This window comes from Spermophilus citellus, assembly GCF_964194105.1.
Source record: "Spermophilus citellus genome assembly, chromosome: 2".
Lineage (NCBI taxonomy): Eukaryota > Metazoa > Chordata > Mammalia > Rodentia > Sciuridae > Spermophilus > Spermophilus citellus.
The window spans coordinates 244,525,545-244,547,420 of NC_138183.1; the positions used below are offsets into that span (position 1 = coordinate 244,525,545).

Here is a 21,876-nt window from a genome sequence, read left to right on the forward strand (position 1 = left end):
AAATTTGCCTTGTATCTCATTACCCTCATCCCCTGCTAGACTGTGAAATTCCTAAGAAAGACATGTGTGTTGTTAACCTTTGCCTCTTGGCACTTAGTGCACTGGTAAGTGCCCACTGAATGTCTTAGCATAAGTGAGTGAGTGAATAGGAGTTGGGGTGATAATTCAGGAATTATGTATTCAATTCATTTTCCTGGAAAAGAGTAAAATAGGAAATTTTCTTGGTCTTTTGGTCAGCCCTTGCTTGGAGGCAGTTCTTCACCCAGCTGTAGAGAGATGGTTATTGCCATCAACTCCAGATATAAATTGTTCTGGTTGTATTATAAGACATGTTGAAAGATATTCTTAGGACCTTCTGAATGAACAAAAGGAAACTGAGCATCCCAAGGAAACTTTAAGAGCAGAACAGTAGGACAACAGAGAAAAGACTGTGTGTTTTGTTGTCTTCACTTTCTCTCCCTTGGCTTTTTATCTGCCTTTGATTTTTTTTATTATTTAATTCAAAATAAGCAAGTGATCATTTGGGAAATTTGAATAATAGAGAACAATACCATAAAAAGTCACCCATTCCACTATGCAGAAATAACTACTTTAGGGCAGCTCAAAATTTATCTTCCAATTTATTCATTTCCCCCATTGCTTTATTGGAACTTTGTTGGAACTCAATCCCAAAGGAGAGATGCAATCTCATGCTGCTAGACTGAGCAAAGTGATCACAAAATCTCTCTTTTGGGAGTGCATGTGTAAGATATTGGACTACCCAGAGAATGTAGGAACCTACACCCCATAAGCTTTAAATGCTGCAAAAGGCAGTTTCCCCAAAATCCAAGAGGGCTGTGTGTCTTATTCCTACAAACTTCCATATTTTCTACCTAAAACAGTTATCCTTTTTGATATATATATATTTATCTTTTAGTTGTAGTTTGGCACAATACATTTATTTATTTATTTATTTATTTATTTATTTATTTATTTATTTATTTTTATGTGGTGCTGTGAATTGAACCCAGGGTCTCGCACATGCTAGGTGAGCACTCTACTGCTGAGTCACAACCCCAGCCCTAAAATAGGTATTTGATGAAAGGAAAAAGAATATAAAACTATGTCCAGAGGGATACTCTGCCAGACTCTTCTACTAGGAAAGCCCCAGTGAAGAGCACTTAATTAAACACATAAGCAAGCTCAAAGAGGAGACTAAACTCAGATTTCCCAGCCTGGATTGAGAAATGGAATCCAGCCCTGTTTTGTTAAATTCCAATCACAGCAGTCACTGAATTTCTAAAGGTGGGCAATCAAGGGATTGATTGGTACTCATTCCAAGGGCAGCCACCATTCTACAGTTTAGGACATAGAGTTCATCTTGCTAAGAGGAGTGGCCAATTCTTTCTTCCCTTTTGTTCCCTTAATAATGGTCTATGGATATTCTGGAAATTCAGAATTTAGTCTTGAGATGAATAGCAGACCAGTAGCTTGTGACCCTATCAATTTAATGTAGGATAAGATTTTTCCATGACACAATTTAAAAGTGAAAATGTAACTAATTTCTTGCTTTTTTGGTATAATTTCTAATTTGAACCTCCATTCTATCTGATAAGAGAAAGTTTACATATTTACCTTTATGTGTTAAGAGAAAGTTTACATATTTACCTTTATGTGTTAAGACTTCCAAGAGAAGTCACTAATTTTAGGATTTTTATCTTTTATTTCCAGTTTCTGAATATCTAAACCAGTCAGTTAAGATTTTCTCTTTCATTGGCTCCTTAATATTAATTCTAAAATCCAGAGCTGTGGAGTTCTACTGGTATTGGAGGGAATACTTTGACTTTTCAGATCTGCATTGTTTGGTATCCCACAACTCTACCACACAATTCTTAAGCAGAACCTACCTTTGACTACTGGCATCTAGCTAGTTCCAGCCCTGTCCTTTGGCACCTGCTGAGCTGTCCATGGTTCTGATCACCTCTGGTTATTAATCTGCATATTATTCATCCTCTTCCTGACCATTTGGTTCTTTTCTCCACCAGCCCTTGAGATATATGGGAAACTCTTCAGTCCTCTTCCATGACTCTCTGTGGCCACAGAAAATTCAAGGTGACTTTCTCAGTCCTGGCTTTTCTTGCTGCTCTTGGACTCTACAGCTGCCACCTTAATGTAAATGTGGTAAATGGGGGAATTCTAGGAGCTCTGCGGCTTGTTCACACCCTAGAAAGGAGCACACATTAGTGAGTGCTGCTTTGGGTTATCCAAAGATCTTCTAGACCCTAAACTTAACCCCAAATTATTAAAGAACAAGGAACAAGACCCCCACTCTCCCCACAAAACATGCAAAATTTCCTAATTCACAGCCAGCTCTTGGCTTCCTATATTCTATGGGGAGGAGAATCTTGATTTGATTCTACTAAGTTTATCACCTGGTGAATCTTTTTTGGTCTTATGCTTGAACCAAAGAATTTAAACTAAAAAGAAATGTTTATTTTCCAGCTCTCCTGTGACACCTTTCCCTAGAATATGAATGACTAACATCTGACTTTCCACTTTAAGGAAAAGCTTTCAAATTAAGCAAAGGAATTAAAAAACACACAAAGGCATATAAGCACACAGGGAGTATCATCTGATATTATGCAAAAAGGTGAGCACATGAAACTCAAATTGCAGGGAATCATTGATTTTAGAATTAGACTTCCCAGATTTTGACCTTGTTTGAATTACTTTGTTGTTGTTGTTGTTGTTGTTGTTGTTGTTACTACTACTGGGGAATAAACTCAGGGGTGCTTACCTACTGAGCTATATCTCCAGCACTTTTTCTTTTTTATTTTGAGACAGGGTCAAGATTGCCTTTAACTTGCAATCCTCCTTTCTCAGCCTCCCAAGTCACTGGGATTACAGGGTGCCCACCATGCCCAGCCTGTTGTGTTACTTGTGAGCTATTAAACATTAGTATAATCACTTAAATTCTTTTGCCTCCAAATGCAAACATAATATTGAGCACATAATAGTAATGTATCTCTCAAGGGATTTTAAAGATTGAATAAGGACATACAAAGCACATAAAAAATGCCTGGCATTTGTTAAAGGATCAAGACACATTATGTATTACCTATTATTGTTAATCTGTTATTACTAATAGGCAGATCTAGTATTTCATTCATATTCACTGGCATGACCACACTGATGTCTTACTGAGTCTTTCGTTCTGATGAGTTGGTGCTGATCTGGTGTCAAACAGTCAAGCAATCTCCAAGCAGTTGGGTCCTAACAGTTGCTAGACTGTCTTTCCCGAGCCAGCAGATTTAGGTGGTAAGGAGACAATGAGTGCAAATGGATTTTAGAGAGATTTACAATTTTGAGCAGCATGAGTTTTCGTGTTTGCCACAGTTCCTCCAGTCTCTCAAGTCCAGGGCGGTGAAGTAGAGCGGGATACAGGAGGATAACATGTGCACAGTTTAGGTTTGGATCACAGCTGAGGAACACCAACCTGAACATATCCCCAGCCTTAAAAATGATTGCTGGCAGCTGGCCCACCCTTCCCTCTAGAGAGACATTATCTTTATTATCTTGGAATGTAGGCAAATATTCTCCGTGGTGGAGATACAGATGTCTCTATTTCCACCATCCTGACTATTTCTGAGAGAGAGAGAGCTTTCTCAAACATTACTGCTATTGGGTTATAAGAGAGGAAATGAATTGTTTGAAAAATTGGCAGAATTTGCTTAGTAATCACAATAGTTAATTTTGAGTTTTTGTCCTTAAAAAATGGAAAAGTAATTAATTTTATTGTATTGGGTTCCTCCAGTTCAAAAAATGGAATATTTGTTTAAGGATCTTCCAGGACAACTAGACCCTACTCAATATTTAACCCACATTAAATTGTTTTTGCTAACCTGGCAGGTGATGTGTAGTGCCATTAATTGTTGTACTTTACTCATATTTGATTATTTGAGTTCAAGCTGAATTCATATTTTTTTAGATTACTTTTCTCTTTTGAAATTCAGTCTTCTGTAGGGTTTGTAATAGTCTGGTTATTTTTCAGGAGAGTGGATAAAATATTCATCAAAATGCTAACCCTTTATAGGTCATTACTTGTTGTTTTATTTTCCTCAGATTATTTGTACTATAAATTTATTTGTATCATTCATTAAATATTTTTAAGCTAAGTTATTTAAAGTCTTTACAGCCCCAACTTATTTTCCTTTGTGATTTAACTCACTGGTTTATAAGTTTGTTACATTCTTTCTCGTTTACAAGCCATTTTAATTGTATTTTCTTAGATGCATTCATCAGTCTTATTTATCTAGTTTTTCTAGTACATTCTTGTAGCTTAAATGTGTTTTACTCACTACTCTTTTAAAATTTTATTTTGTATTTGTTCTTTTTAATACACATGACAACAGAGTGTACTTTTTTTTTCAGGATCATATAGTTTTTATTAACATTCATCAAGTAAACAGAATTGACCTAATAGACAACTGAAAATAAAAGACTAGGTCTCTTGAAGTACAAGGGCTGAAACAACTACTACTCATTTTAAAACCAAACATTGGATGGTATGACTAGCGTTTACTCTAGTGTAAAATAGGCCAAAGATTGACACCGCATTCCCCTCATGCATTGTTTATTTAAAATAGTGAATATTAAGATGTGTGGGTCTACATATAATCCACAAAAAGCCCCTCACAAATCTTTATGTTCTGTGTATGGAATATCTACCTCATGTACTATGAAAGTTTTATTTATGTCTCATCATAAAGTCAAAAGTAATGTAAACAGTCAAATTATAATAGGCTAATGACTTGCATATTTTCAAATGGATGTCAATATATCTAAATAGAAAATAAATGATGGTCCTGTCCACTATATTTTAAAAAATAGAATATCTTTCCAGATTTTGCATACAGATCACTTTAAAGACAAGGTATGCAGGTTTTAAGGTCTCACAATCAGTTGTCAGAAAAACAGCAGTTGTTCCTGCAGTATCTCATTAGCACCTGACCCAATTATTTTTAGATGACATGATTTAGAAGACATATAAACCCATCTAAGAATTTGTAATTATTCTGAGACAGATGGTTTCAGTGTTAACCCTAGAATTATTATCAGAAAGAATAGCAATGTGATGTAGAAGAACAACTAATCAACATGACTAAAAATATGCGCACTTTCAGAAAAACAATCTGGTCATCTGGAAAAAAAATCACAGGTACAACCTGGGGAACACTCCCATATAGGATACTGATCTGGTCAAGGCACACTATTTCTAAGCAGAATTATCAAGTCAGAGTGAATTCAGGTCACTTTTAAGGAACAGCCTATAAGACAGACCATAACTGGTCCAATTTCCCTTCAAAGTAATCTGGTACTATCCTACCCATTTCAATTCAAAGTTTGAAGTTAATTCAAACCAAAAGACCATAGTGGAGCAAAAGTGAGCAAAAGTGTAAAGACTTGTACGTTCTTATTGCTGTATTAAGTTTGAAGATGAGCATACCTACCACAGTAGTATTGTTCCAGGAAGCAGGATAGGATCAGTGGTAAATTAGAAAACAGACTATTAATTGCACAATTAATAGAAAATTAAGAACATGTTTCAAAATCTACAATAAGCCTGTATTCAAAGGCATCATAATTATTACAACAGTGAGGTGCTGGACTTTAGTTCTGTGGAATAGCTTTGCAGTGGACTCAGTGGCCTACAGGTATGGCTCACTTTCTGCCTCCTGAAAGGTGAATATGCTACACAGAGCTGTGATGGTTTCTACTGAGTGGTAAAATTCACAGAAATTCCACATTACTCATGTCAGAATCATTCCTTGTGCAAAGTTTGATGTAGATGAAGATAAAGTGATTTCTTGGTCAATAACTGCAATTTCTTTCTTTTAGAAAGTCAGTGGGTTTCTTGTGTAGTTCTATTACCCTTGGCCCAGGTTTAATCTCATCTGTCTCCATGAAAGCAAAATGCTTGGTGCTGGTAAACCTTTTTTTAGGCTTGTAGTGTTTGAATTCAAAGAAGCTAGGTGCGCCTTTGGTTAATTTTTCAATATGCTTCTGGAGTTCAATGTCCACATTAAAATGAACATATGTATCTTCTTTTCTTGAAGCCACAGGAGTATCTTGCACAGGAGTTAAATCTATGCCGTTCAGATCCTTTATACTAACTGCTCCAGCACCACCTTCTTCTTCACCTTCTTCAAATTCTAATGCTTTTCCTCACCAGGTGCTAAAATTCTCCTTCATGGGACAGGCTGAACATCAAATGGAAATTCTTTATTATACGTGAGAAAATTCTTTAGGATTGGTTCTAGCTTCTTCAGGTCTTCCAGTTTAAATTCTTCCTGGGACTGTATGGACCCTAAAGCTTGACTTCGAAATTCCAAGCTTGTTGCAATTTGGCCTATGGTTTTCTTTTGCTCTTCTGTGAGTTCAGAATTGTTGTGTTGAGCTTGGGCCTCTTTTTGTAGATGTCTTGCTAATGTCCGATACTCGGCTATCACCTCCACAAGCTGGCTCCAAGAGTCCAGTCGGTGCCTGTCCTAAAACTGGCACCCCAGCGCTGCAGGAGACTCCAGGTCACCTCCCACATGGCCGCTTCCCACCTGTCCCATCCTGCCCCTACCCAGCAAAGCCCGGCTCTAGGGCACCATCCTTCCCAGGTCTGGCCCCAACATGAACAAGGCAGGAGTAACCACCCAAAGCCACCGCTGCCACCCGCTGAAGAGCAACCCAAGCAAGCCCATTTGCCCAATAGAATGTATTTTGACATATTATACATACAATTGTGTTCCTGTACACCAAAGGTGAATCAGCTGAGAGAGAAATTAGGAAAACTATCCCATTCACAATAGCCTTAAAATATATTTGGGAATCAATCTAACAAAAGAGATGAAAGACTCTATAATGACAACTACAGAACACCAATGAAAGAAATCAAAGAAAGCCTCAGAAGATGGAAAGATCTCCCACGTTCTTGGATAGACAGAATAAATATTGTCAAAATGGCCATGCTACCAAAAGTGCCATACAGATTTAATGCAATTCCTATTAAAATTCCAATGATATTTTTCATAGAAATAGAAAAAGCAGTCATGAAATTCATTTGGAAAAATAAGAATAGCCAAAGCAATCCTTAGCAAGAAAATTGAAGCAGGAGGCATCACAATACCAAACCTTAAATTATACACAGAGCTATAGTAAGAAAAACAGCATGGTATTGGCACCAAAACAGACATGGAGATCAATGGAACAGAATAGAAGACTCATTACTCTTTGATCCATAAGAGAAACTATGTTTTGTGTATTGTGAAACAAATGCAAACTTATTTTACATCTGAAATAATTATTTAACCTCCAGATCCAACTGAATTATCTTTCTCTCAATAGTATGTGAATACTTTCTTTATTGAAGTTTTAATTTACATCTAAACTAGATCTTTTCCTGGAGTAAATATTTGGTCCCTGTTCTTTTTATTGTTTGTACAATTTCCACATTGTTTAATTATTGTTTGGTTACATATTTTTTTCAAAGTAGTCTTTATTGTCAAACTTTATTTGAATGTTAGTGTCATTTTACAGTTTTTATTACATTTCTCTCCCAAAGTTCCGATGGGATTTGAGTTGAAGTTAATTTTTAACAAATTGTTTGTTTAAAAAAATACAAGTTTTCAATATTCTTCCTTTAGATCAAAGGAATTATCTTTTCTTAAAATTCAACAATCCTGATGCCTCCATCTCTTTCATTATTGCTGTCTGAACTTCTTATTGTGGTGTGCTGGATCTCCAGAGCAATCTTTAAGCCTCATCATCTTTTTATCATGTTCATCTCTTTATATGTTCCCTCTGAATTCTTAGGAATTCAGAGTAGCTCTTTAATTCAATTTTTTAATTTTCTGAAATATCCAATTTGTTGTTTAATGATCTTTTAAAATTATTGGAATTACAGATGGCACTGTGGTCATGTCCTCAGATGAGAACGGGTGTAAAGATGCCCCATGTCCCAAGTGCGGACCTTCCTGGAGCATCTGCACAGGTGCAGCATCCGTTCATCCATTTCCTTGGATGTGCCTCACTTAGGAAAGCTAAGGACATGTTGGGAATTCCACTTTCACTTTTAGTTTTTTACCTTCATGTGCTAAAAATTAAGTATTAGAACACTTATGCAAAATGGAGCATTGGTATATATAACACTATGTTCCAAATTTAAAACATAAAATAATAGAGATGTCTAGTGATAAACAGAGCAACAGATCAGAATTCAGTGCTGAGTTAGAAGTGTGTAACCGACGAAGAGTCCTAGAAGCCACCAAACTCTATCTTCTATAATCACAGAAGAGAAAATGCAATTTCTTAGAATGTAGGATTTACTACTCCACATCCCAGGTCCTTTCTATTCCCAGTTGTGGCTAAATTCCAATATCAGCTTGGAAATTGAGAAAATATTGCATGGTAGGATTAATAGAAGTAGACTATTTTCCCTTAGCATATCACATCTGTTCCTTTGAAAATATCACCAAGACAAAAAAGTTAATCACAAAAGTTATAAAAATATAAACTCATAGTACTGTCCAACAAAACTGTCTTCAGTTTATGAGCCTCTGTCATGACCTGTTAATCTCTGAGCATTTATCCTTCATGTGAAATTCACACACAGGAATATGCATCCTGTAATTCATGTCCTATAGATGATTTGGAGATTGGAATAAAATGAATTCTGGTCCCCTAGAGAAGTAGATGGCTACAATTTAAGGACCATATCACTTTTCTGAGACTACGTTTTGCAAAATTTAGTAGGTTTTCACATAAGCACTTCTCTAAAAATTTTTTTCAAGATAACTTTTATTGGTACATTATAATTGTACATAATAATGGGCTTTGTTATTACATATTTATATATTACATAAGCATTTCTGCTAGTTGTGACCTTAACTCTAAGCACCAGTTCTCTTAAGAGATCTTAATAATTTGTGACCATAAAAGCATTAAGAATCCAGCTAGGTATGATGAATGGCACTCCGTGCTTAATTCTCTCTTTCAACCCCAGTAGAGATGTCATCTAATAGCCTTGGCTTCAGGCTGAAGCTAAGGGAGGTCTGAATGAGATCACTAACAGGTGTTAGTGCTAGAGACCTTAAATGAAATCTAGGCTCACAACTCCATCCTAACTTCCCTTGATAAAATCCTACCCAATAACTGCAAATCAGCTGTTCTCCAAAAGAAATCCCCCTTTCATCTGCAAGCTGCTGAAGCTGGATTGTACTCCAGGGATATGGAGTATTAGAGCTCCTCAAGCTGTAGTGTCTACAGATGTCAAAAAGCTTTTCTTGAAGTCCTTACCATGGGGACTTGGAATTTTCCTTTCTGAATACAGATGGGGTGGGGAGAATTTATAAAGTTTCTTTTATCAGAAGTAATCTCTTGGAAATTTCCACACATTCTGGCCACCCAAGATTATGCAAATTAGAATCTTTTTGGAAAATAAACAACAGAAGTCTGCTCTCTGTCTCAGCATCCTTTCTTTGGTTGATATTTTTAACCCTAACTCTCCATCATTTCCTTGTATATTATAGCAATGCCAACAACAATTACAAGGGAAACAACCAAATCAAGACTCTTATACTTCCAGAGTTTTGATGCCTTATAGATAATTCTATCGGCCAAGTTAGCCAAGTCTCACTTGTTAATTATTAGAAAAACAACTTTCTAATAGAGATTTGTTCTACTAAACAAGCCAAACTTGTAATATAAACACATTACTGCTGTCAGATGTGATTGTGCATGCCAGAAAACCCAGCAACTTGGGAGGCTGCAGCAAGAGGATCGGAAATTCAAGGCCAGCCTCAGCAACCTACTGAGGCCCCCAACGACTTAGTGAGACCCTGTGTCAAAATAAAAAATTAAAAGGGCTGGGATGTGGCTCAGTGGTTAAGCATCCAAATAAAATAAAATAACAGTGCTGGAGTTACCAAAGTCAGGGACTAGGCCACCGTACCATCACAGAGCCAGTATCTGATTCCCTTTTTCTGGTTACATGGTAGAGATAGATGGAGAAACAAAAATGTATAACAATATGAGGAATCCTCCAGGAAGCCTACCCAGACAACTGGTCAACCAAAACTTAAACACGCATGTGTTAAAGCATTTTTATTATGACAAATTTCTGTCTGCATGAAATCAGCAAATCTTTTATCTGGTACAGTTACTTTTGACCTGGATAAATCCACAAATGAAATTAATCCAAACATTCCAGAGATAAAAGAATTAATTAAATGTGAGAACTAACTTGCTTTAAAAAAGTGATTAAGGAGATAAATATATTTAACCTGATTTAAGTATCACACAAGGTATACAAGTATTGAGACATTATGTAATACACCATTAATAAATGCAATTTTATGTTTTTATGTAGCCATTAAAATAAATTAAAACAATAAAAAGGAAGGGAGGGAGGGAAAAAGGGAAGGAAGGAAGGAAAGAACAGAAAAGGAAAGAAAAAGAAAAGAAGAAAAAAAAAGAAATTTTTAAAAGATCAGCTAATTATTCTAGGTGCCAGGAGTAATCCCTGACCAGCAATCCCTGACTCACTTAAAATGAGATACTATTTGGTCTTTCTTGTCTCCTGGCAACCTTGATTAGTACTAGCATCTCTGGTCCTAGAAACGCTGCCATGGTAGGTAGTGATGAAATATCACCAAAGTCAAGTGTCACACTGCCACAACAACTAGCTACAAAAATGCTTGTGTGTTCATACATGAACATACAACCAGTGAAACTCTACATCATGGACAACCACAAGAGTGGAATTCTAATTAAAATAAGTTATTCCCATGCATATATAATATGTCAAAATACACTCCACTGTCATGTAATATCTAAAAAGAACAAATTTTAAAAATGCTCATAAATACTTGTGGATTGCTCGGCCTATTGTTTATTTGGTCTCAACTGTACATTGAGCTTTCACATACTTCTTATACATGTGCCTGGCTTTCTACCAGTGCTGGGTTTGTATTAGGAGTGTATAGCAACTGTAATTCTGAAATGAATTCTGTAGTTAGTAGCACCAGATGAAACCCTTCTTCCATCTGCTTAGGGCCTCTTTGATTTCCTTGTTCCTCAGACTGTAGATCAATGGATTTAACACAGGGATTATGACAGTGTATAGGACTGACGCCAGTTTGTTCTGGCTCAGGGAATCTCCCGAGTTGGGATACATGTAAACAAAGATACCTGAGCCAAAGAAAAGGATCACTACTGTCAGGTGAGAAGCACAGGTGTTGAAGGCCTTGGACCTGCCTTCAGCTGAAATGATCTTCACTATAGCGGCAACAATGTAACCATAGGATACCACGATGACCAAGACGGATGTGAGCCCAAAGATCACTGTGAGCACAGAGGTCATGACTTGAAAGAAAAAGGTATCAGAGCAGGAGAGGACCAATAACTGAGGCAGGTCACAAAAGAAGTGGTTGATGACATTTGGCCCACAGAAATGGAGCTGAAACAAAGCACACAGTTGGATAAAAGAGCCAAAGAACCCAGTAATGCAAGATCCTGCCACCATCTGCACACAGAGGGTGGGGGACATGACGGCTGTGTACAGCAGGGGATTGCAGATGGCTGTATATCGATCATAAGCCATGGCTGCCAGAAGACAGCACTCAGTCAGACCCAGGCTGGAGAAGAAGAAGTACTGCATGGTGCACCCCAGAAAGGAGATGGAGCTATGCTTCTGGAAGAAGCCAGAGAGCATCTTGGGGGCTATAGTGGAAACGTAGCAGATATCCAGAAAGGACAGGTTGCTGAGGAAAAAATACATGGGTGTATGTAGATGGGCGTCCATCCTGATGAGTGTGATGAGGCTCACATTCCAGGACACCGTCATCAGGTAGATCCCTAGGAATACTGAAAAGAGGGCAATGGTGAGCTTTGGAAACTCAGAGAATCCCAAGAGAATGAACTTCGTAATTGTCGTATGGTTCCTTCCTTCTGTCATAGCGTTGGTGGTCCCAAGATCTGCAGGGACAGAAGAGAACAAATCCCTAAGTCAGTTGTTATCCCAACTTCTATTGAGATAAACCACCTTATCTCCACACAGAGCTCCTAAGAAAGAGGAATGTTGAGTGTTTGGGGGAAATTACCCTGGTTAACTTTGCCTCCAAGTGACTACAGTGGTTGTATCAATTTTCCCACATGTGAAAGGGGATAATTACACTTGTTATTATTAACTATCAGGCTTTTATTAGGACAAAGGAAAGTATAACAATATTTGGAAGGTCCCTTAAAAATATGTTTTAGAAATTGCAGAGTGTTATTAATGGCATCATAATCCCTGCTTATAGCTCAGTGAGTAAGAGCATGGGTCTAGTTGTCACACAGCTGTTGCTTGAATGTGGCTCTTCTATCTATAAGCTATGACTCAAGAAAAGTTATCTAATATCTTTGTACCTAAGTTATGCATCTGCGAAGTAGTAAGAGTAAAATTGGTCTCCTAAAATTTATTTCATATTAAATTATTTCAGATATGTACAGTACCTACCATGTATTTCACATGAAGTGGTGTTGTTACAGGATATCTTTATAATATAGTTTGAAGCACTCTTGGTTTGCAGAAAAAAAATTTAAATTTAAAAGTTCAAAGGATCATATAACACTCTGTAATTAGAAGAGATTAAATTTTTTTTAAAGAGAGAGAGAGAGAATTTTTAATATTTATTTTTTTTTAGTTCTCGGCGGACACAACATCTTTGTTGGTATGTGGTGCTGAGGATCGAACCCGGGCCGCACGCATGCGAGGCGAGCGCGCTACCGCTTGAGCCACATCCCCAGCCCAAAAGAGATTAAATTAAAAGTCAACAAGTCGATAATCAGAAAAATCATATTTGGAAACTACATATTTCTAAATTACTCAGAAACCCAAAGAATAAGTTATAATGGAAATTACAGAATATTTGTAACTTAAATATAATGAAGAATACAATCTGTCAAATCTTGTGGATTTAACTAAAGATGTATTTAGAAAAAAAGTCATATTAAATAACTATTAAAAAAGAATAAAACAGTTGGGTGTGGTGGTGTACACCTGTAATCCCAGCGTCTTGGGAGGCTGAGGCAAGAGGATCGCAAGTTTAAAACCATCCTCACCAAAACCGAGGGACTAAGCAACTCAGTGAGACCCTGTCTCCAAAAATTAAAAAAAAAAAAAAAATACAAACTAGGGTTGGGGATGTGGCTCAGTGGTCGAGTGCCCCTGAGTTCCATCCCCCCCTCACCTGGTACCAAAAAAGAGAGAGAGAGAGAATTTTAAAAATGATGGATGTGAGCATCATCCTTAGGTAGGAAAGAATACAAATAAACAAAATAAATAGAAGAAATTTTTAAAAATACAAGAACATCAAAAGGTGATCCTTTGATGTGTGAAACTGAGGAAAAGAAGATAAATTTTTAAATAAAGAGGAGGGGGACATAATTCTAGACGATGAAGACACTAAAACAAAAAGATATCCTAAATAATAATTTTAAGCTAATAAATTTTAAAATTTAAACAAAAAGTAAAGGGACTGGGGTTTAACTCAGTGGTAGAGCACCTCTGCCTGACATATGTAAGGCACTGGGTTCTAGCCTCAGCACAGCATAAAAACTAAATAAGTAAAATAAAGGTAAGATAACTAGATAGTAAACATCACTAGAAATATTAAACTTGCCCAAACTGATTCAAATGGGAAGAAGAACCTAAATTCTTTATTGTAAATATATTGTGTCTTTAATGGTAGAAATATTCAACCCTTATTCTAAAGGGGCCAAGCGAGAAATAAAGCTCACCAACATGTTTTATTAATATTTGCTTTAAAGTTTCTATACAGGATAATGAATGGATAAAAACAATCGAATTTAAAAATCTACTCCCGAAGAAGAACAGGAGTTCAGTGGATTAGACAAAGGGGAGTGAAGGGAAGGAAAAGGAGAGACAGTGGAATGGATCTGACTTAACTTCCCGTGTTCAAATAGGAGCTCACCACAGTGCGTCTCACAATCGTGTACATCCACAAGACTGGGATCCTAATTAGAGTAAGATATACTCCATGTTTCTGTGTATATGTCCAAATTGACTCTACTGCATGTATAATTTAAAAGAACAAATAAAAATTTAAAAAAAAAAATTTAAAGATCAATTCATTGAATCTAATTGAACATTCACACATGCATGCAAGGATATGGCAAGTTGTCCCATCATCAGGTGTATCCACAGGACACTGATTTTTACATTTATTTTTTAAGTGAACTGTAGATTCATTAAAAAGGGATCCGTGGAGTGGAGGAAGGAGAGTGCTGGGGACTGAAACGGAGTAGGTTGTGTTCCATGCTTGGGTGAGAATGTCAGGGTGTGCCCTGGTATTGCATATAACTAAAATCAATTTTTAAAAAATCAATTCCATATCTAAATTCCAGCAAAAAAATAATATATAAAACATTTTACAAACAGAACCTGAAATACTTTTGACAAAAGTCAAGAAATACCCAGATGATTAAAAACACAGGGCTGGGGCTTTAGCTCAGTGGCAGAGTGCTTGCCTCGCATGTGTGAGGCACTGGGTTCGATCCTTAGCACTGCATAAAAAAACTAAACAAATAAAAGCATGCTGTCCATCTACAACTATAAAAAAAATTAAAAAAAAAATATTTACCTCTAAGAAAATGTCACAGGATTATTTCATTTCCTTCTGCTACTGTATTTCAGAGTAAGCAAATCTTTTAATGACCCCTAATTAATTAAATTAATTACTGAGAAAGAGAGCACATTTGGTGTCACCACTTACTGTGATTCCTGGCAAATTCCTGCATTTCTATGCACCTGTGTTGCTCCATCTGTCAAAGAAGGATCAAGGGCTTTCGTGGGGACTTATTTAATCATGGCGTGTAAGGCATGCAAGTAGAAAGTGCGTGAGGTTTATTGTGTGGATAACGAATAATAATGACTCTATCCTAGAACAGGTTTCCAGTTAAAAATCCCTTACAGGGAAAAATGGGACAATTTGGTGGTGAACACATTGGTTTCCACAGTCCAGCTGTCAGAGAAGGCCCACGCCCTCTGTCTGCACATTCCCCACTGGCTAAGGTTTGAAATTCCATGGGGAAATTTTTTTCAGCTCAACTATCTGAGTTTCTATTGAAATTAGTATTATCTCGTTGAGGCAGGGAAGAGGGATTGTGGATTTAAAAAAAAATAGGTGTTGAGCCTGGATGTCTGGCATCTTTGGGTTGAGGGCCTATAAGGGTAGGGTCACACGGAAAGAAGGAAAATAGAGAGAAAGGGTTTCAGGAGTGATCTTTCCCATCTATTCTGACTTTACCCACCCAGATATTTGGGCAGCTGTGCCTTGGAGAGGTCTGGGAGGCACTGTGGGTTCGGCTGCCTTCTCCAGGGCAGCGTTGTAGTCCCCAGACGTGCTTAGGGTCCTCTCAGAAACCAGAAGCCACAAACCTCATAATCTGAGCATCCAGCCTATACTTTGAGTCCTGGCTCCTACTGGCCATAGCTGCCAGAGACGTGTTTCCAACTAAAGATTGTCTTAAATGTTTCCTTGGGTTTCAGTGTGGAGAGGGAAGAGGCAATTAGCAGAGGCTCCTATTCAGTTAATTATTCTCAAGAGTGATGGTGGCAGAAAACAAATGGATAAATGTTGCCAGAGGACTCCATTTCTCCACACTATCATGAGCCCCTGTTGGCCCAATGGAATCAAGTTCCAATTTTCCTTTGCAGACTTTATAATCATGTCCTTTGGTAGGGATTCTCAAGTCAAGGTGACCATATCACTTATTATCCAAACTGGATAACTTAGGGCATGAAAAGGGAAGTTGTTAATAATTGTGCTAAGACAACAAGCAAAAAGAGGCCTAAAGCAGGATTGTCTAAGACAATGCAGGTAACAGGGTTTCCCAAGATTTCAAGGTTTTCTAAAAACTGCCGTTGATTTTGGCTTTAGTCACGTTCCTGCTCATTCTCTGGAGGGACTTGTTTGCAGTTGAGTTCTGGCTCCATCAATAACAAGCAATGTGACTTTGATTGCTTTCCTCCATCTCACTCTACCTGTTTCTTAATCAGTAAGATTCGATAAAGAACAACCACCTCATAAGGTTGTGGTGATTTTGATAAGATAATACCTGTGCACTGTGTCATTGCCTAAAAGCACTAAATATATGCTAACAATTTTATTATCACTACTGTGTCATTGTTTTAATTTCTACATTTTTTTCTGTCCATAGATTTTTACAAAAGCTAGGGTGATTTCATAGGTATGATTATTCCATCTTTACATTTTTATTGACATGTGACTATTATACATACTAATGGGATACACTGTGGTATTTCAACACATGCACACAACATGCCCTAATCAAGTCCGAGTAATTAGCATTTTTCTCTTTGTCATTTCTTTATGTTTGAATCATCTGAGCTCCTCTCCTCTGGCTCTTCATAGAATGTATAATAGGCTATTGTCAACTCTAGTTATCTCCTTGGGCTATGAAACTCCAGAACCTAATTTTTCTAATTGTGTTTTGATATCCATTGTCCTAACTCTCTGTATCCTCCTTCCTGGCACAATTTCCAGGCTGTATCTGGACCTGACTCATCTCATCATGCTCTATGTTCATCTATTTTTTTCTGAAATGGCAAGATTTAATTTTTATTAACACATTAATTTATATGTTAATGGAATTCAGTGCGATATTTCCACGTGTGCATCCAGAATGCATTGATCATATCCTACAACTTCTTCTCCACCTTTATCCCTGACTCCTCCCTGGGACCCTTCTCAGTCCCTAGTAATCACTACTACACTTCAGGCTGACTTTTTTTTATAGTTACATATTGAAAGAGGACATATGGTGTTTATCTTATTGTATCTGCTTTACTTCATTTAACAAAATGTCTTCCAGTTCTATCCATTTTGCTGCAAATAACAGAATTTCATTTTTCTTTATGGCTGAATAATGTATCCCACTGTGTTTACACAGCATATATTCTTGATCCATTTACCTGTTGATGAGCATTCAGGCTTATTCTATTTCTCAGCTGTCGTGAGTGGTGCTCATATTTGATGTATGATGTTATGGTTTAGATAGGAAGAGTCCCCCAAAGACTCATGTATATAAGGCTTGGTCCCCAGTGCAGCAGTGATTAGTAGTGGAGTTTTGGGGAGTGATTGGATCATGAGGATTCAGTAGGTTAATCCATTGGTAGCTGAATGGAATACTGGAAGGCAGTGGAAACCCCATAAGGTGAAACCTGGATGAAAGAACAAGGTCACATGGGACATGCTGTAGAAAGGTATTTATTGTCCCTAGCCCCTGTTTCTTTCTCTGCTTCCCAGATGCCCTGAGCTGAGCAGCTTTCCTACTCCATGCTCTTCTACTATGGTGTTTCTGCCTTGGAGCCTGTTGACCATTCACTGAAACCTCTGAAACTGTGAGCCAAAATAAACCTTTCTTCCTCTCAGTTGTTTTTCTCAGTTATTTGTTACAGCAATAAAAAGCTGACTAATACATATGATTTGCAAACACTTTGTTCTGACCTGTGGATTATTTCTTCACTCTTGTTTCCTTTGCTGTGCAGAACATTTTTAGTTTGGTGCAACCCCATTTATCAATTTTTGCTTTGCTTCCTTTGCTTTTTGGAATTCCAGCCACAAAACCCCTGGGTTTTCTTCTAGTTTCAGAGTTCAGGGTCTTATATTAAGATCCACTTTACTTTAAAATTTTTTTTAATTCATTTTAATTATTTATACATGACAGTAGAATGCACTTATGCACTTTGATATATCATACATAGATGAGACATAATTTAATTTTTCTGAGTGTAGGTATTTCCGAATCATATAGGTCATGTAGTCACATACATGCATACAGTAATAATATCTGTTTCATTCTACTATCTTTCATATCCTCATATCCCTTCCCATCACTTCCCTCTACCTAATCTAAGGTAACGCTATTCTTCCCTGGTGACCCCCCCCACCTTATTGTGAATTAGCATCCGCATATTAGAGAAAACATTCAGCCTTTGGTTTTGTGGGATTGGCTTATTTCGCTTAGCATGATATTTTACAACTTTAACCATTTACTGGCAAATGCCATAATTTCACTCTTCTTTAAAGCTGAGTAATAGTCCATTGAGTATATATACCACATTTTCTTTATCCATTCATCTATTGAGGGGCACCTAGATTGGTTCCATAGTCTAGCTACTGTGAATTGAGCTGCTATAAACATTGATATGGATGTGTCACTATAGTATGCTGATTTTAAGTCCTTTGGGTATAAACCAAGGAGTGGGATAGCTGGGTCAAATGGTGGTTCCATTCCCAGTTTTCTGAGGTGTCTCCATACTGCTTTCCATAGTAGTTGTACCAATTTTCAGTCCCACCAGCAATGTATGAGTGTACCTTTTTCACCACATCTTCACCAACAAAATTTATTGTTACCTGTATAAATTCAAGTTTCAATCTACATGTGGATATTAAGGTTTTCTAGCACTATTTGTTGAATAGGCTAATATATGTTTTCTGGTACCTTGTTGAGAATCATCTGGCTATAGAGGCATGGGTCTTCTATTCTTTTCCTTTGGTCTATGTGAATGTTTTATGACAATAGTATTCTGTTTTGTTACTATGGCTCTGTAGTGTCTTGAAACTAGATGTTGAGATGCCCCCAGATTTGCTCTTCTTACTCAAGATGGTCTTGAAATTTTGGAGTCATTCGTGAGTCTGTATAAATTCTAGGATTCCTTTTTATAATTATGTGAAGAATGTTATTGGTATTTTGATAGCAATTTCATTAAATCCATAGATCCCTTTGGGTAATATGGCTATTTTGACTATATTAATTCTTCCAATCCATGAACCCGGGAGGTATTTCAACCTCTTAGTATCTTCTTCAACTTCTTCAGTGTTTAAGATTGCTTTTACCATTTGCTGTATTCTGAATTTGAGGATTGTTTCCCCCTATTTGTTTGAAGAATGATAAGGAATTTTGGTAGGAATTCAATTGAATCTGTAGATCACTTTGGGAAGGATGAACGTTTTTCACAATATTAATCCTTTCTGATTCATGAATAGGGGATATTGTTCCATATGTTTGTATTACCTTAATTTCTTTTATCAATGTTTTATAGCTTTAAATGTACAGATCTTTTATATCCTTTGTTAAATTTACCCATAGATAAGCCCCAGGCCCTATAAACCAAAGAGCTGCTGATATAAGTCCTGGCATTCAAAGGTCAGAGAACCTAGACTTCTGAAGTCCAGGGGAAGTGAAAGAAGGATGTCTCAGCTCCAAAACAGAGAGGTGAGGGGAGAGAAAGAGGGATATGAAGGGACTGGGGGGAGGAGGGAGGATGCAAATATAAAACAAAAGAGCTCAGAGTTTTTGGAAAACCTGGCCCTAATTCTAAAAATCTGGAACAAGTAAGGCTTTCATAAAAATATTGTTTATAGACATGTTTCTATAATATAGTAGATTATACATTCACAGAAAGCACTAAAAATACTAGATGAAATATAAAACATATCTTTTATGACTTAGTCAGTGAGAAAGCAAATAAATCCCTGCATGCAGAGATGACAAGAAAGCACAGACCTAAGAGGGTAGAGAATTGGTTTTCAGTTTCCCAGGAGGGATTTAGTAAACGCTGTGGCCTGAGGCCTGAATTCTAATGGAATACATTTGAGGGATAGAAGAAAAAGTATGTGACATTAGAAGGCAACCCCATGACATTGAAAAGTTACTTCTGAAAGGTGACAACCTCAGGGGACAACTTGGGAAAGAAGAGACAGTAATATACAAAATTCTCAGCCTCAGTTTGGGAGACAGAGAAGAAGTTTAAAAATATCTTTTCTTAGTATTATTATTATTAGGTACTGAGGATTGAACACAGAGCTGCTTTACTACTGAGGTACATCCCCATCCCTTTTTATTCTTTATTTTGAGATAGGGTATAACAAAGTCACTTAAGACCTGCTGAATTGCTGAGGCTGGCCTCAAACTTATGATCCTCCTGCTTCAGCCTCCTGAGTCTCTGGGATTAGAGGCATGTACAGTCACAGTGTACCCCTAATTATTCTTAACCCCAAACATTTACTTATTTATATATATAATCTACCCATTTGTACTACTGTAGTTCTGAAAAAACCCAAGTCACAATTTCTTTTTAAAAGGAATCTGGGTTATTATTAACCCCAAGGTACCTGACAGAAATAACAAACAGTATTCTTGGAGGAACACATTTTAAACCCAAATCTCCATGAGTCATGAAGATAAAGTTTGTAGGAATCTTATGATCAACATCACTCAACATACAAGTGAACAGGGCACCTTGAACAATAATCAGCAATAATTAGACTACAGAATTAGACTTGCAAAACTAGTTATTTTAATTATTATGTATTGATAACTTTGATAAGTATATTTATTATGTTTAAAGAAAGGATGCTATTGAAAGTGAGGTGAAAGGAAAGGAGACTATCAAAATTGGCTATTCACAAAAAGAACAAAATGAAACCTCTAGAAGAGAAACAAAACCTTATGACTGAAATTTGAAACTCAATGGAAGATTAAATAGCCAGACAATCAACATGACTTGTAATAGAATTAATTTACTGGAAGAGATGATTATAAACATTAGGCAGAACACAGTAGAAAAATTTTAAAAGAATAGATTTTTCAGTAATGTTGAAGATAAAAGAAGATCCAACAAATGTCTAATTGGCGTTCCAGAGACACATAATAGAAATACAGAAGCAATTTTCAGCATACTAATGTTGTGGTTGGTAGACAGTCCATGGAACGGATCTAGAGACCATGACAGCTGCAACCTCTTGATGTCAGCATGCAGTGTCTGATGCATGCATGTTGTTTTGGTTATTTTCCATTTGGTCTGAACACTTGGTGTTTTACTTTCCTGAACTGGCCTCAACATGAAAAAGAAAAAAGAACGCCCCCAAATCCTGCCTCTGTTTTCAAATCCCCATGTAAGTACCTAAACATCCTAACCTTTACATGACTTCAAGTCATCACCCTTGTAGAAGAAGTCTTTAACCTTGAACCCAGGGCACTGAACCACTGAGCCACATTCCCCAGCCCTTTTCTATATTTTATTAGAGACAAGTTCTCACTAAGTTGTTCAGGGCCTCACTAAATTGCCGAGGCTGGGTTTGAACTTGAGATCATCCTGAATCAGCCTCCGAGTCACTGGGATCACAGGTGTGTGCTACCATGTCCAGCCCCAAAAGATTTTTAAAGCATCACTGAGCCAAACACAATCAAGAATCATTAAACAATTTATCTCACAAATACCTCTGGCTTAAGAAAAGACAGATATCCACCTACAAATAAGGGCTCATGATGGCTCCTCCCTCCTCTCTTATGTAATATCACAGCAGAAGTCTAGAGTCACTATGTTAGCTCCATCACATTCATGTACAAAATCTGAATATAGCTTTGATTTCCATTTCCCTGATTGCTAGGGATGTTGAACATTTTTTCACATATTTAAGGTGATTTGTATTTCTTTTTTTTAATTTAATATATATAAGAAGTGAGATGAAAGAAAATGTTTAAAATTGATCTAATTTTAGTTAAAAAAATCTATATGTGGTAAGATGTCTGAAAAGAAAATATTAGTAGAATTTATTTCTAGGTATACACATCAAGGTTGATTTTATATTTATTCTTTATTTCTGTTGAATGAAAAATTTTTAAATTGAAAATTTACTATTTTATAATCTAAAAAGAGATAAAATTATTTTTATTTGGATGAGATAAAGATCTTAAGAGACAGCTAAGGAATTTTACAATCTATGAAATATTATTTAGCATATTTGCATGGGCCTA

The 21,876-nt window shown here is 36.8% G+C and overlaps 2 protein-coding genes and 1 pseudogene across 3 annotated transcripts in view; all 3 read right to left on the reverse strand.

Annotated features, from left to right (window-relative positions):
- LOC308641895 (olfactory receptor 5A2-like) overlaps nucleotides 1–21,876 on the reverse strand; it is a gene marked incomplete at both ends in the record, with an annotated part of 114,313 nt that overhangs the window by 10,481 nt on the left and 81,956 nt on the right.
- Nucleotides 5,801–6,577, reverse strand: LOC308641188 (axin interactor, dorsalization-associated protein-like; annotated as a pseudogene). Its single transcript has one exon. The product of its transcript is annotated as an axin interactor, dorsalization-associated protein-like (transcript).
- Nucleotides 11,042–11,983, reverse strand: LOC308641167 (olfactory receptor 5AN6-like; the record flags this gene model as incomplete). Its single annotated transcript, XM_081279477.1, has 1 exon — nucleotides 11,042–11,983. One exon carries the CDS (start codon nucleotides 11,981–11,983, stop codon nucleotides 11,042–11,044), a length of 942 nt encoding a protein of 313 aa, XP_081135603.1.